At 36.6% G+C, this 16,045-nt stretch overlaps 1 protein-coding gene across 2 annotated transcripts in view; it reads left to right on the top strand.

Moving 5' to 3' along the window:
• The window catches only part of MND1 (meiotic nuclear divisions 1), a 43,442-nt gene extending 27,836 nt beyond the window's left edge, over nt 1-15,606 (top strand). For both annotated transcript variants that reach the window (XM_062493733.1, XM_062493732.1), the window contains exons 7-8: nt 13,711-13,755; nt 15,402-15,606. In XM_062493733.1, coding sequence (XP_062349717.1) covers nt 13,711-13,755; nt 15,402-15,508 — 152 coding nt within the window. In that variant the 3' untranslated portion in view covers nt 15,509-15,606. The remainder of the gene's footprint in view (nt 1-13,710; nt 13,756-15,401) is intronic.
• Nucleotides 15,607-16,045: the final 439 nt, after the last annotated feature.

Below are 16,045 nucleotides of genomic sequence, written 5' to 3'. Positions count from 1 at the left end.
GTATGTGCACACACACATATATATATAATTTTCAGGGTCAAAGCAAAAGTTTGAGTGATTCATAGCAAATATCTTAAGACTCAGCGAAAAACTGAACATCTGTCTTTGCTTCCTGAATCTTGTCATGGGAAAGTTGAGTTTGACCATGTAACTAAATATATTATAATGCATATTTAAAAGGGGGCAAATGGGAAAACTAATAACTCTGGTTTTTGCTGACTTCACTCCTTGTCCTTTTAGTATCACTAACAGATGTTTTGTTCAATGTTTTCACTTACTTTCCTTGTCTTTTGTATTGGAGGTACATAGCAGTGTAAATTTTAATGCCTTCTCAAATTTACAGCATTTGAACACAGAAGAATTTGTGTGTAACAAGTAACTAGAGTAAATAGCAGAAGCAGCAAGATTTAGGGACTGACCGCTAGAGGAAGCTACGTAAAAGTCAGGTCTTATGGATATATTCAGATAATTCTATTTTACAGGAACGGTATTGTAAAAATACATCTATAACAGCAAAATATATGGATTTTTTTCTAATGTCCTCTGCAGTTCAGAAGCTTGTCTTTGCCACTAGTAATGTTGTTTTAAGACACCTATAAGTTAGGATTGATTAATAAATTATTTCTCAAAGGCAGTATAACTGACAAGAGTCATTAGAAGTAAAAAAAGCCAAACAAATAGTGGAATTTTATACTTTTCTATTAAATTTGTGATCCTGCTTTAGATGGTGCAGGGCAGGATCATTGTTTCTCACCTTTGAGGTTTGTCAATGTAGGCTGGAATATATTCTCATGGGAGAACAGCCATTGTAGAGAGATTTGTCTCTTATGTGACATGTAAAGCAGAGTTGGAGACGTGATTATTCTAGATTCTCTAAAGGTTATGGTAGACAGCAAAGCCATGGAGAATGCAAGCTTACAATAATGTTGAGTTATTCATGGGTCTGGATCTTCAAAGAGACAAGAGCAGTAATTGGTTGCTATAAAGCTTGAAGACAAAGAGTTCAGAATATTGAAGTCCATGCTAAAGCTTTCTGGTATAGAGTCCCAAGTAGAAGCAGCAGCAGCAGCTCCCTAGCATTTGTTTCTTCTTCCGCCTCCTCTTCTTCTTCCACCTCCTCTTTTTCCTTTTCTTCTTCTCTGTGTATGTGTGTGTTTGTCACCCCAGTACAGGGGTTTTTATTCATAAATCATCCAATGAACTAAAACCGTGAATCTAAAACATTCTTTCTACTCCTATTAGAATTTCAATTCTAAAGTACAAAAGTAGTGTCACTTCTTACATGTAATTTTAAGCATATAGTTCTCTCTATTCACGTAAATGTTTCTATCTGTTCTATCTAGAAAATGCAGGCAATGTTCTTACAGTATTTTCATTCTGTCTGGGGCTAAGTTACTGAACTTCTAACTAAACTTGAACTTTATACTAGACTTTAGGGCCTTTTACTCTCTTAAGGCCTTAAAGTATATTCCTACTTACTTAAAACTAAAACTTCTACTTCATGTATGTCTGGTTTAATGTATTTTATTAAAAATATATTTTTATTATATTTTATTTTTATTTTATTGTATTCTATTTTATTTTTTTATTTTTATATTTTATATTTTCTCTATTGACTTTAACTCAATCCCTGTACTCTTTTCTCTCTCAGAGGGACTCAGAGTCTTCTATTTTACGTACTCTAACAGAGTAGTTCATAATTTATTCAGATTTTCATAAAGTCTACAGAAAATGCTTCACCTAATACCAAGATTAACCTGCCGCATATGCTTCATTCTTTCTGGCCACCAGAGAGAGGTGTTAGGGAGCTAATAAAATTTTTCTCGTTATTAATTTTATAGAAAAGTTTGTCTGGTAATATAAGTGTATAAATGGCAGGGACTTTACTCTGAGTTAGTGGTCAGCTTGTAATTGGAAACAGCTAAACACTTTTCAGTGCTCATTGTAAAATAAGCATTTCTAGAATTTCAGACTTCTTGTTCTTTCACTGCAATAAGAGGAATGTTGCCTTATACTTTATTAAAGCATTGTTGGGCCTTTACCTTTTTTTTTTTTTTTCCACAATAGCCATGCTTTGTTACTTTGTGCCTTTTGATAGGGCAGCTCTCTCAGAAATAATGCATACTGACTGCAGTGACTTCTGTGTGGTGAGATTGGTAGTTTATGAGGACTGGGATCTTGTCTGTCAGCCTTCCTTTTTTGTTTAACATGTTTTTAGAATGCCTGGTTACTGATAACTTTTATGTGTTGGGCTTTTACCTTTAAAACACTGATCTGAGCATGTCTAGGCAAACTATTTTCTCAGTAATTAGCAAACTATCAGATACAACATATGTAGCAATTTTGGTGTCAACCTTCTTACTTTAGCTCTCTCTTTTTTTTTTTTTTTTGTCCTATAACGAGAGAGGCAAGTGATTCAAGTGGACATGATTTCAAACTACAAATATCCACATAGTTATTCTTTTGACCTTCTGAATGTGTGATCTCAGAGGCATCGCTGCCAGTCCAGTTCAGGGTTAGTTTATTTTCTGAAACTAGTACATGATTCTGTGAAAATAAGTTTTGTGAAACATCCAGACTTTGCTGAATACCATGAAAATGTTATATGTAACATGTACTTGAAAACATCTTTTTTTCTTTTTAGATACTTCAAAAATTTCTAATTCTCATGTTTCTAAACAATGAAAATTTCAGCTTGGCAAACTGTGAGGAATTGTCAGGGTATACAGACATGAGAAAACAGTACTGTATTGTTCAGTTTTTTCATTCATCGTAATATCTGAAGGGTGAATGCTGAAAAGTTAATGTTGATTTAGCTACTGTTTTTTTGTAGTGCATAATTTGGGGGTTGATGTTTTGGAGGTGTTTTTTATGTTCATAGACCCACCTATTCTCTTATATTCAAATAAATTTGAAAATATGTTGTGTATGCAGGTGTACTTCATGTTAGAAAAAACTTTAGTATCAAGTTAAATCTAACTTTCAGGGGATTCTTTTTAATGCTGGGAATAGATCCTGTTCCCAGAAGAGAAAACAGTAGTGAAGAAATGAAGTTAAGATTGGACGATCATGGCTAATGGAGCAACTTTAAAATGAGTTGCCTCAGTTTTACTCAAAATGCCTCAGAATGCTAATAATTTATAAAAGGGTTTAATAGATTGTTATTCAAAAATGGATTGCTGTTCAGAAATCATATCAAAAAGGTGGTTTAAACTAAAAAGCCTTGTCAGCAATATCATCTAACGAACTATTAAGTATCTATTTTTAAAAAATTAATGTTTCCACTTGGAAAAAAGAAAGTCTTCAAATAATTTTAAGCCTGATCTAGGTGCCACCAAAATCAATAGTGTAGATGAAGTCTAGGGAGGAAATGTTTTTTTAATCACCTTTAGATGCAATGTGTTCAGTTTGCAATTACAAGGATGTTTCCTAGCTACTGATCATGAAATATGCACATGGCATCTGAGAGAAAAGCTGTGCTTTTTCCAGTTTGTTCAGTAATGCCATTAACAAAGGTCTGCAGTTGCAAATTAGTCACTCTGCAATATTAGACTTGTGTCTTCACTCGCACTTATGTTAGCCTTAGTGTGTTAAACTAAACTTTCTTTGGAGCAAATCAGACACTTGCTTAAAATTACATAGAAAAATAATAGTTTTTTAACTATTTTAAAGGGATTAAAGATCCTTTTTTTAAAATCAGTCTCATCTTAAAGAGTATTGTGCATTTAGTATATTCATCTCCAGAGGATCTGGATGAGGATATGACAGGAAATAGACAATGGATGTTCATGTATGTAACTTTCAGGCTATCTGCTACTAATCAAAAAAACACCTATACAGCTCACACACCCACACCTTTTTCCTCTTTCATTGTGGAGCACCAGAATATATATAGATGTGCACTTGTAATAAAAGTACATGTTTATTGGTTCTCAACTAACTGCAACAAACTAAGAATTTTGTTTTCTTTTCCTTGCTCCTTATACTGTTCTTGGAATGGCTTGTCAATTCATTTGGAAGGTTGACAAATTAAGTTACCTGTTCAAAAACTATTTTTAAAGATAAATCAAAGTTACAAAAACTAAACAGTAGTTTCTAGGAAGAATGAGGAATAAGTCTACTTGTATGTAAACATAGTTTCATACAGTAATGGTGAAATTTTAGCTGTTAAGTGAAATTGAGAAAAGGAACTCCATTCATTCTGAATGAATGGAGTTACAAATGGGTGTTTGGATTACTGATTCAAGCTCCTTTGGCAGTCATAGGAAACTGGATGGAATTGCCAGTTTAATCAGAATATCTGCTCCTTTATCTTCAGCCCCTTTTTTTTTTTTTTTAAATCTTGAAAATCAAAGTAGGCCTGTTTGCATACCTATGTTTGCAGCTATTGAAAAGCCTGGCCCTTTGACAAAGGAAACACTTTCTAAGCAGAATCTGGTTGTGATTACCAGGGGTTGTGATGTACTGGTTAAGGACCTTCCCTGACAAAAGCAAGTTAAAGAGTTCTCACCTTGGCCCTTCATTCCAGTGCTGAAGTTCACCAGTGATAAAAGCAAGTTTCCAGCTCAGGTTAGGAACTGATGATGTAGGTGCCTGTGTCTTGCAATGGACTGTCCTGAGGTCTTTGAAATCTCTCTTTCCATCCAGAAAATCTGATGAAGTCTTTCAATGCCTTCTTCACATGACTTTCATATGTGTAGTCATTTGTCATGTACCTCACAGAATTGTCTGTTGTGTGGTAGTGTCCCTGAAGAGCAACCATGGATCTTCTGACCAACTAGGAACAAATGACAAGTTTTCATAAGGGCATTTTCATGAACTCTGCAGTGAACTGAATAATTGTTGGATAATGGATTTGAAAAAAAGTGAGTGAGGGAGCCACAGGACTATGTAAATGGGTGAGCAGCTTTTGGCACTTGGAAAGAAAGGATAATAGAACAGCCATGAAAAATATAATGAATGAGGGGCCATCAGGACAAACTGGGCAGCTTAAGAAGTGTCTGTACATAAATACCTAAGGCACAAAGCTTAAACTGAAATGTGGGGCTTTTGGCTGAAGCTGGAAAGCTTAAGCCCAGAAGAGTCATTTGGCTTTCAGAAAAAGGCCCTTTATCCTCTGCATTTCAGAGTTTATCTGTCTCTGTTTGGTCTTAAAGTAAGAGTTTACTCTGCAATGAAGAGTTGTCTGAAGTACTTATACTTGTGCATACTTGTGTTTTTATGCCTCAAACACATTCTAGCCAGACTGTTCGTAGGGAGTGTTAAGCCAAGTTCTTTTAAAATGAAACTGCATTTTAGCTAGTTAAGCAAAAAGCTATGTTTTGTCAGTGGGGCTTTTCTTGGACACTCAGAAAGGAGGCAGTTGGAGGCCCAAATCTTTAGATAACATATGTAACAAATACCCTGCTTGAATGAATTTGCCTCTTGGCAGATTACTTTTTCTTGAAATCGAGTGAGAACACTCACAAGACAGGTTTTTGTTATTTTTCTTTATTTTGTTTCTTATTTTTTTTATTGGAATGACAAAAAGTATGTAAAATGAGAGACTCATAAAATTTGTGATGTGGAAAATGGCTACTTATGGCTACATTTATGACACTGATATAGGAGTGAATTGGGAGCAGTCCATTTGACCATATTTTAAAGCTCTGATGAAAGCATCAAATTGAACTAATCTATAGATCCATTTATATATGAAACAAAAAAGCTTTTGCAGAGTAAGTATTTTGCTTCTGTCTTCCAATATTAGACCTGCTAGGTTAATTGTGTATGGTAGCACTCATTCAGACCATTTTGACTTTCACATGCAAAATAAGGCCAAGAAAGGTATTGTTTTAATGCATTGTCTTTGGTGTTAACATGCATGCAGGGCTATCAAACTGAGGTCTTCCCTGGCCTTGCTTAAAAAAAAAAAACTGCTGCTAATCTTTTATATTAAAATATTCCCCCATATTTTGTGGGATGGTATATTACATTTTCATTATGGGTTTATCTGGATTATAACTGTATATTCCTAATATAGATACCTTTTTCTGTGCTATTCGAAGTTTTTTGCAGGGCAGGTTGTGTGAGTGCAAGACTAATGTTGGCACATGTGACAGTATTTCCAATGGTTTTTCTTCCCTTCTCACTTAAACATTTCATGAGCTAGTTTCACTGAAAAGAGCAGGATATCAGAGAAAAATTCAGAACAGAAAACCAATTTGGAAACACCTAGAAGAGCACAGGGATTTTCTCTCTGCCACTGTAAGAAATCTATGTAGATTGCAGGAAGTTTTTCTTTGGTGTTTTGACTCAGTTTTGCATAATACTGTTTTAAGGAAAGTGGGGAAATACAATCCTGATGAAACAGCAGTAGTGTGAATATCAAACTACTTTATAATTTGTGAGCAATTCAGTATCAGAAAGGGAGGTGAAATGGATGAAGCTCTGTAATACAGTCTGTCATGTATGTGCATCTGCTCAGTGTTTATGTTAATGAGCTGGATAATACAATAGAAGATGTTCTTATGTTATTATCTGCAGATGATGACAATAGGAGAGACTGCACGGACAGAGAACAGAGTGGGATTTCAAAATTATCATGACAAATTGAAAAGATAATCTAATAAACCCTGGATAGCATTCAGTAGTGGAAAGTGCAAGGGTATTACCTGTATTCAAGGATCTTGTGCTGCACAAATTATATGAGGCAGTTGGTTAAGTGGGGAGGATTTGAAAAAAGATGTCAGAGTTATATAGTAGTTTACAAGTTGAATATAAGAATTATTTTTGTGCCAGGAAGAACCCCCATACTAGGATACAAAAGCAGTAGTACAACCCACAATGAGATGTATGGAAATAATCTTTCTGCTCAAGGCAGAAAGTGTGGCCCTCAAGGCTTTAGCATGGCTTCAGCTGTAACAGTGTCAGTGTTGGATATACTTACCTGGATATACCTAATTTATTTCAGAACATCCATATATTCATGTAGCTAAGTTCTCAGAGTAGAGAAAAAGGACATTGAGCAATCACATTCTAAGAGACAAAAAAACTTTACAAAAATAGAGCTCAAAGGAAGATGGTTCCTAGTGGGATTTGTATATCCATATCTCCTCAAGAAAAGGAGCAGGCTGTTACCCAGGTTCGTGGAGAAGATGGCAAAAAGTAATAGCCTTAAATTGTAGGGCCAGAAAATTGGCCCTAAAAACAAGCAACAAATACCTCAGAAATGGCATAGGTAAAGTTGAATGTGCCTTGAGTTGTGGTTACGGAGACCAGAGAACCTCTTGGGATGCCTTCCAGACTCTTCTCTGCAATGTCTGCGACACATGAGGTGACAGCAGATTGCAATCCACAACTGGCCAAAATCCGTGGTGCCCTGGAATGGGCCTCCTTGTGAAATACAGTTCAGCAGCTCAGAAGTGTGCAAGTTCCAGCTGTGCTGAAGATGTGGAGTTTATTAGTGAATGAAGTGGGGAAGGAAGAGTTGTCCAGTTGTTGCAAGAAAAACAGAGTAGTGTCAGGGAGCCCTGAATCAAGTTGGTGTGCTTGTTTATGTTTTGCAAGCTATTCACTTTCCTCTGCTCTTTGGATGAAAATTTATGTATTTTAGCTATGCAACTATGATTTCAGCGTGGGTTTTAAAGTACAACAGTTGAAAGGTAAATGGTGTTTTTCTGTAGCTACATGAATATAGTAAACTTTTGTGCAAGAGCATGTCTTGCATAGAGGAATTTTTTTGGTAGCAATTCTGACAAATTGTGTTGGACATTTTTCAAGGAGACCCTGTGTACATACTGATGAAATTTGACAGTGTGACGTTTTCATATAGGACAGAGGGAGTTCTTTGCTGATGAGACTTGACACATTTTTCAAACACACTGACAGAGATCGCAGACCCTTTAAAAGCATATTCTCAGCAATGTGGATCAGCCTCTTAGTAGCTTTACTGTGTACTGCTACATCTCACCAGGTAGACAAGACTGGCACTGTGGTATCCACTTAGTAAGGTTCATTTTCAAGCATGTATACACAGGTATTGCAGCAGAAATGCTGATTTAATTAATTCATACATCAGTGAATATGAATATATATATCGTATATATATTCTTGAGTATTTTTCTATCACAAATAGCTTATATTGTGTTCTGTGCTTTTCAGAAACGTTGCACATTAGTAGGTAGCATTCCTAATTGTCAGCACTACCAAAAAAAAAAAAACCACTGAAACTTTGCTCAGAGTCTAAAATAAGCCAGTATAAAAAGTTGTGTTGAGTTTGTGATGCCATTTAAATGAGAAATCATAGTCATTGAGTTTAGTCATGAATTCTGAAGCATTGTGACCTGTTGATTAATATAATGAGGAAAAGTGTTGTGTGGGATACTGGAGGATGAGGGAAGAGTGATGTGTTATTCTGGATTCAAAAGGGTTGACAATTGTGATGTGCTATCACTTTTCTACGCAGCAGCTCTTTATTCTGTTTATAAGAGGAAATGCCTCTTTGGGAAGCATTGGGGAGGATAAAGATTTCCAATAGTGTGGAGGTATCTGCCTAATACAGGGTTACAAAACATTCTTGTACAGCTCTTTTTGCCACATTGCAATTCAGCATGTTGACAGTGTTGTAGATTACTTATTCTCAAGGATACTCAAATATGGACCTTAAGAAGCCACTTCATCATATCATTGCCATAAACAGTCTCCAGTGGCAAGCCACAGGCTCTTAATCAGAGTCTGTGGTGTTAGTTCGTGAATGCATATGTGAGTAGAATTACAAGGCAATAACCTTTTGTACTTTCTGTGGATGACAGGTATATGATTTCCATGCTCACCTTCTACCTTGGCCTTTGGAAGTGGGATCTTTATTTGCATGAGATGTTTTCATTGGTGGAAAAACTTTGGAAACTGCATCACAGGAAACTAATATCACAGGATATTATAGTGATGCTGCCCCAGGAAAAATAGGAAAACAAATCTGTCACTGTGATGATAGCAAGATAATGTTTCTGGAAAGTAAGGGCAACCTATGTGCAGGAGAAGGGATAATTCTCTGCAGAAGGCAGTGGATAATTGGAGTCATGGGAGGTTCAAGTTCACATTCAGTTCCTATGGTAGTTGCCATTTTTCATCTTTGAATTCAGTCTAAGTGAATGCATATTTATTACAGGGATTCAAATGCACTTAATGCACTTAATTTACCCTGACCAATTTCATGTGGGAGATTTGGAATCTTTGGGCTAATAATCCTCCCTGGTCCCTGAGAAGAGTTGCAGTTGTTCCCTGCATTTCATGCAGAGGAATTGTGATCCATGCTGTAAAATTACTCCCTTGCCCACGTGCTGAATACTGCAGTTGTATTTTGCATGTGTTTGCTAAAACCCTACAGGCTGATGGGTGACTCTCTCCTTGGTAAGGTGCTAATTCCCTCTGCAGTCATGTGCCTTTTAAGTGAGAAAGTTCTTGTGACATTAGTTGTGGTAGGTAAAAACTGGCACCGAAGTGTGTAAGATTTATAAATACAATTAGCTTTTGTTATTCTAGGTAAGTAGAGGTTCCTGGACCTAGAAGTCCTTAAAGTTATCCAGAAAATTCTGGAGTAGGATCTAGGAGATCAAAGAAAGCTACAGCTCTTTGTTAATTTCTACTAGCTCAGATGGTTGTAAGCTGACTCTGGCCATTGGCTTGTTGTTGTCTTGTTTCTTTTACTCAAGCTACTGGAACTGTAATATGTTGCCTTTACAGACTGAATTTGAGTACTGTTCCATTACTGTATTCTTAGTATTCCCTTATTGATATTTGTGAGACTTAGAAAGGTTTTTAGAAAGAGCCTAAAGTACATTTGGGGAGGAGATGGTGGTGGTTGTTGCTGTCACAATTGTTTTTTGCCTTGTGGAAACATTTGAGACTTATACAGCTTTAGGCCTGTATTCCAGTTTTGGAATACAAATAGGACTTTTAATTCCAACCATCTCTCCCTTCCAGTGAAAAAGAGAGTATCTGGGAGAAGAAGGAAAGAGGAGGCTGTAGTTCTGCAGTGTGCCGAGAATGACTGTAGGGTCTTCCTGAATCAGATTGGAAGCATTGTGGCATTACAATGTTTTCAGTCAATATATAATGCATGTTAAGATTTGTTAGAATCACTTCTGTGGTGATGTTCTGTGCTGCTGGCCTTGACTCCTGATCAGGTGCTGTCCATTTGCTTTAGAAGCTTCTTAGTGCACCTCTGACAGCTGTCCACATACCCTTTGGTCACCTCTGTCTCCTGGCCTGCTCTGAAATACCTGCAGGTCACTGGTAGAATGCCATTTACCTGCATTGAAAAGCATGCTCCAACCCACCCTCATTTTCTTTTTAGACATTTACTGTGGCTGGACCTTCCTTTCCATACTTTTGCTTTCCTCCGTGGGGATAGAGGGAATTGTCCTTGTGATAAGGGCAATCACAGATGCTTGGGATAGTGGTTCAGCTCCCAGAATCTGGGCATTTTGAGTTCCCTGCAGTTCTCCAGAGATACTTGGGGTTGAGGAGGAGAAAAGTTTTCATGAGGACTGGTCAAAATAACTCTCTGTCCTGTAGCCTTTCACTGTTTCGGGCATATTTCCAGCTGTGTTTTGCTGACATAACAGAACAGCACTTCAAGTCTCGCTGTTCCTGTGCCTTGCATTTCTGTACATAGTGGTTGCTTTTGTTAAGTTTTGGAGACAAAAATATAAGCTTCAGTTTACTTTCTTAGAAATTGCCAAATTTGCCTGAAATTAGTCAAGCAGAGGATACAGGTATGTGCCTCAGCCAAATAAATGACTTGTATCCTAAAGACATGGGAGTGGGAAAATCTGTTGATGCATTGCCACACAAATAGGTGAAATAAATAATGTCCAGAACAAATTGATTGTTTTTGCAGCTTCCCGACAGCAGTTATACATATTGTCAGCCTATATGCAGATGTATAGATACAGACTGTAACTAGAGCCTAATGATAATGAGAACATCTGGAAAATGTTGCCTCCTCTGTTGCTCACCTCTGTGGCATATTTAGCATTTCATTGTCTTGCGCAGATTCAATAGTGGAACACTATTTAGTAGCTGCCAAAAATCAGGTTCAATTAGAGCAGCTCTGGTGAGCAGGAGAATCAGAAGGACTCCAGCCAAGTTTGGGACTCCATGGTTGTGATAGTTTTGGAAATTAGCAAGTTGCCCTTAGTTCTCTGTTTGAGTTTCTCCTTTTTACAGCTTCACACAGTTGGTGTCTTGATCTGATTTTGGAGTGCATATTTTTGAGTTCCCATGCTATTGCTGTCTTTAGATCTTGAGCTTTCTTTTTCAGTGCAGTCTAAAAACCAACCTTGCTGTATGATCCCTTGGAGCTAGAGAACAGGCAGTCAGAAGTAGCATAACTTTGAATTAGTTACACCCATACATGAAGTAGGTATGTCTGGGGGAGGGGAGGGGTGGTGTGGGGGGGGCTGTCTGCTTTACTACTCTTGCTTTCCCCCATCATCTGTGCATGTATATATACAGATGATGCAACCACCAAAAGTCCCAACAAGCAACTACAAAAGAGTTCTAGAAAGCAGTGAAGGTACAGATTTCTTAATTTCTGTCAGTTCTTGTGATGGAGTTGGAGACTTCTGGAAGATGCTGGCAATGATGCAGATGTGGCTGATGTCTTCAGAAGGTGCAGGTCCATAACTATCAAAGCCTGTCTCTTGTTCCTCTTCCAGGCTTGGTATTGGTTGTAGCAGGCACACAAGATCATGCAGTGGAATCATAGGCAAGACTTAAGACTGATCCCAAAGGACTTGAATCTTGCCTTCAGATAGCTAAATGCTCACCTGTAGCTATGAGACACTGGGGATTATGTTTTGTCTGTCTGTTTCTCTATCTGTATCTGTTGTAATGGAATTTCCCCATTATAGCTTCCTGCTCTCACTACAATGTTTCCATTTCAAGCCACAATTTGGTTATAGGCAGTGACTGCCATTCTGTCTTTTTGTTCAGCCTATGTCTGTCATCGCTTCAGCCTTTTCTTTACAGAGGTGTGAAGTCACATTTTCAGAATACAAGATCACATATATGCAGTGTTTGCGGGATGTCAGTGCAACATGCTGCCACTGTTGAGCTGGTCAGCTGCTTCCAGCAGAGCTCACCTTTCTGCTGAGACCTCGCAGGTACTGTGGAATAAGTTGGCTCCCCCACCACCAGGATGCTGTCACCTCACAGCTCTGGATCCATGAAGTTTATGCCATCCTGCTTTCCCCCACTTCATTTCAAACTTCATTACTTCGAGTCAAATACAGCTGTCAAGTTTTATGGTAGAATTTTAGAAAAATGCTGAGGGAAGTATTGTAGGTCACACATTTGAAGTCTTGTTAAGTGGAAGCTCTTACTCTGCAGACTTGCTTTAAGTGGGGTTGGGTTAGGTACTGTTCCAAATGCCATTAGCTGTAAGAATGTTGTCAGTGCTGCCAGTTGTGGAACTGAAAAAGTGGAGATGGCAGCAAGAACTCAACAAAGGAAGTAAGGGATATCTCTCTCAGGCCGGGAACAGCTTGAATTTCTGATGCATGCAAGCAAGCAAAAATGCCATTTTCTCTTCCACTCCATTTTTTTGCTCATCTTTTTTGGTTTTCTTTGTGCTGTGCTCAAACTTTCTAATTGTACGCCATTTTTAGAAACTATATTGGTTTTGAAATAGCATATTACTCCAATCTAAACATTTTTCATATCAGTTACAGTAGTATTAAGGTTGGAATAATTAGTACTTCTCTTCCTGTGTGCTAACAGATGATTTCTCAACATAATTTAATTTTGCTTGAAGTTTAATGTGTATAACAATGGATACCTGATCATGTATTTATATGTCACTACCCCAGAGACAAGTTTCATGATGGCCATTCAAATGACTATTATCATGCAAGTGCTAACAAGACTGACTGGGAATAACTAAGTTGCATGTAGGCATGAGAACCAGAATTATTCTGATAAATTCCCACATTACAACCTGACCTGCTTGATTTGATTCAGTACTTACTTTAATGGGAGCAAGCACATCTAAGAGGAATTCTCCTTGATTGTTTTGTCGCGTGGAAAGTATACAAAACCTGTTTGTAGTAATGGTAATTTACTATTATATGTTTAGTTCTGGAATGGTGTTAAGGGATGTAAGACAAGTTGATTAGCCAGAATCATTATTTTGTCTTAATTTCACTAAGGGGCTTCTCAAAGCCATGGAGAGATCCCAGAGCTATATGATAGACTTTTCGATTGATATGATAGACTGCTGCCTTGTCATTTTCCTTATCTGTATAGAGTCATGCATACCCATATGATGGTTTACTTATGTATGGAGAGGATTATGAAATATTTTCCATCTCTGTTGCCTCTGATATCTTCAGGCCATGTATCTAGTTCCAGTCTTGGTGAAGACAATTCAGTCCCTAGGCAAGCCAATCTAGGGGTTATTTTATTTTAAAATACACTTTAAAAACTTAGTCTTTCATGTGGTATCTTTTATGCTCTTTGCTACTCTTTTTCTTTAACCTAGCTTTGTGCTTGCTGGAGCCTTAAAGATGTAAAACAAGTGTTTGGAAGCAGTAGAATAACTTCCTTATATTGTGTGGTTCTGTGAAAATGACATCAATAAAAAATCAGTCCCTGTGCCTTGAAACTATGTGATGATTTTACTGTGATGTACGCTTTTATTGTTGGTGGTGTTTTTCTCTGTTTCAGGCCAAACAAACCAAGTGGCCAAGGAGGCTGCCAACAGATGGACTGGTGTGTATTGCAGTGACGCAGCTTCACACTAGAGCAATTTCAGTAAAAGACCTACTCAGTGTTAAGAACTTTAAATTTTATTAGGACTTGACATAGGATAGTCCTAATACAAAACCAGAGAAATTTATTTTACTTATAAAACTATTATGATTCAACAAAAAGAATGCATAGTCTCAGTTTAGTTACTGAATGTACTTCATATGCCAAAATAGATTTGTCCTTCTGGTGCTGTCTTGTACACTGTGTTAAATCCTACAACTTATTTCCTTGGATGAGTTAAAATACCTTAAGATAAAGAAAGTAATGGAGACTGGAAATGGTGATGGCCTAGGTATTCAGAAAATTTAATTCTATTTTGAATGCTCATTTCTTTCTAAAGACTAGAATGTTTTGTGGAATCTTACTGCTGCTACCATGTGAAGAATGCTGATAAAAAGTAGGTGTTTCTCAAACTAATTGATCAGTTTTGACAGGTAAAATGATCCATAATTTTAAGGAATGTTACTGTTATGACATTCATATGGAAGTTTAACTCAATTTTATGTTGTTGCTTAGCTTTGCTGTATTCATTCCCATTTTGCAAAGCAAGCAATTTATATGTGTTTATGGTTTTTAAAAATTATTTAGAATATTTATAATTTTTTGTCTAGAATAGATCTACTGATGGACTGCTGGCTATCATTGGGTGTGCCAAGTATGGCAGGATATAATTGTCTTAGTCTTTGGACTATTATTTTATATCTGGGTTGTTTACTATGTATAAAAATTGTGGAAATTTATGGGGAACTAAAATTATGTATTTAAAAATAATTTCTGGGCGTTGTCAGGGCTTTCTGCTGTTGATGACAGGCTGTTCTCAAGGCCTCAAGTGAGGTAAAGGAAGTCAGCCTGTAGAAAATACTTTGCTATTTAATTAGACAATTTGGTTATATGCTATAGCATATTTTTCTTTTGAAGAGACAGTTTTAAAACCAAATGTGAGATGGTTAAAAAAAAGAAAAATATCTCTGAGCTGTGCAGAGACAGGTAAAATTCCCTCTCTTAAGGAGTGCTGCAATTTATGGGTGTTTAAAATGACATAATAAGTTTCAGTAAATGCTGCAGTGAAAAATTTGTTAACTTGAACAAAATGTATATGTCAAAGTAATGTGATGCAAAAAGAGAAGTATTGACTATAAGCTTCTTGAATATCCTTTTTTGTAACTTTCAAAAAAGTACACAATGTCTGAACAAACATGCAGGACTAGAAAGGACCTTACAGTAATTTAAAGCAAATTTTTGTATCTGTCGACAGTCACATATTAGGTATCTAGTTGAAGAAGGATGTATAAAACACCTATTATGCACTTAACTCATCATTATAGCAGTCTTACACTGTAATTGTAGCTTCCAGTCTCCTTGTAAAAGAGGAGCAAGAAAAGATAACATATTTTTATTCAGTGCTAAGTAAATTGTTTTATCTTTTTTGGAGGTTATTAACAAAAGCCTTGTGTTTTCTGTTCCAAATCTACTTAAAAATTATGTTTCCCACTATGTATGTTTTTCATACACATGAGATACTGCAAATGGAAGGATTTTGTTGTAGTTGAGACTATAATTCATGCTTTCTAAATACTCAAAATTAATGTTGTTCATTCTGTTTACAGATAACATCTTTTTAATAAAGTCCTGGGCCAAGCGTAAATTTGGATTTGAAGAGAGCAGAATAGATAAATGTTTTGGAATCCCAGAAGATTTGGATTACATTGATTAGTGTTCAGTTGATGGCTGACACAGTTGTACATAGTTCATTATATATTCATAGCTGCCATTAAAATGTGAATCCTCTCCTAAGAGGTGACCACCCTTTAATTTGCTGGTTTTGTTAATGTTAATAAAATACTAAAAATATTTATTGCAGGTTTTTTTTTCCTTTTGGACTCTGTAGATAGTAAATCTCTTGGTTTCTTCTGTGAGACAGGTTTAGCATGGACAGAGTTTATAAGGAATAATTATTAGAGCGTTTTGGGACTGGATTTAACTCTTCCTTTGCTTAACTGGAATTAGTAAGTATAAAGAACTAGAAGCTCCAGGAATTTATGTTCAAATATCTTGAAGGCTTTGGAGTGGGAATAACGGGGAACATTATGGAATAGGTTTAATTTTTCCCTTGTCTCACCAATGAAATAGAAAACAGGCATAATCCATTAATGGAAAACAGTGAGAGAGTAAGGAGGTGAGTAGAAAGGCTGAGGTATGGTTTTAGGTAATATTTTATTGTGTTGCTGGAAGTGCTTGTAAGTTTAGTGAA

Source organism: Cinclus cinclus, chromosome 5 (genome assembly GCF_963662255.1).
Source record: "Cinclus cinclus chromosome 5, bCinCin1.1, whole genome shotgun sequence".
Lineage (NCBI taxonomy): Eukaryota > Metazoa > Chordata > Aves > Passeriformes > Cinclidae > Cinclus > Cinclus cinclus.
The sequence above is the reverse complement of the archived record's forward strand: the minus strand, read 5'-3'. Positions and strand labels throughout refer to the sequence as shown.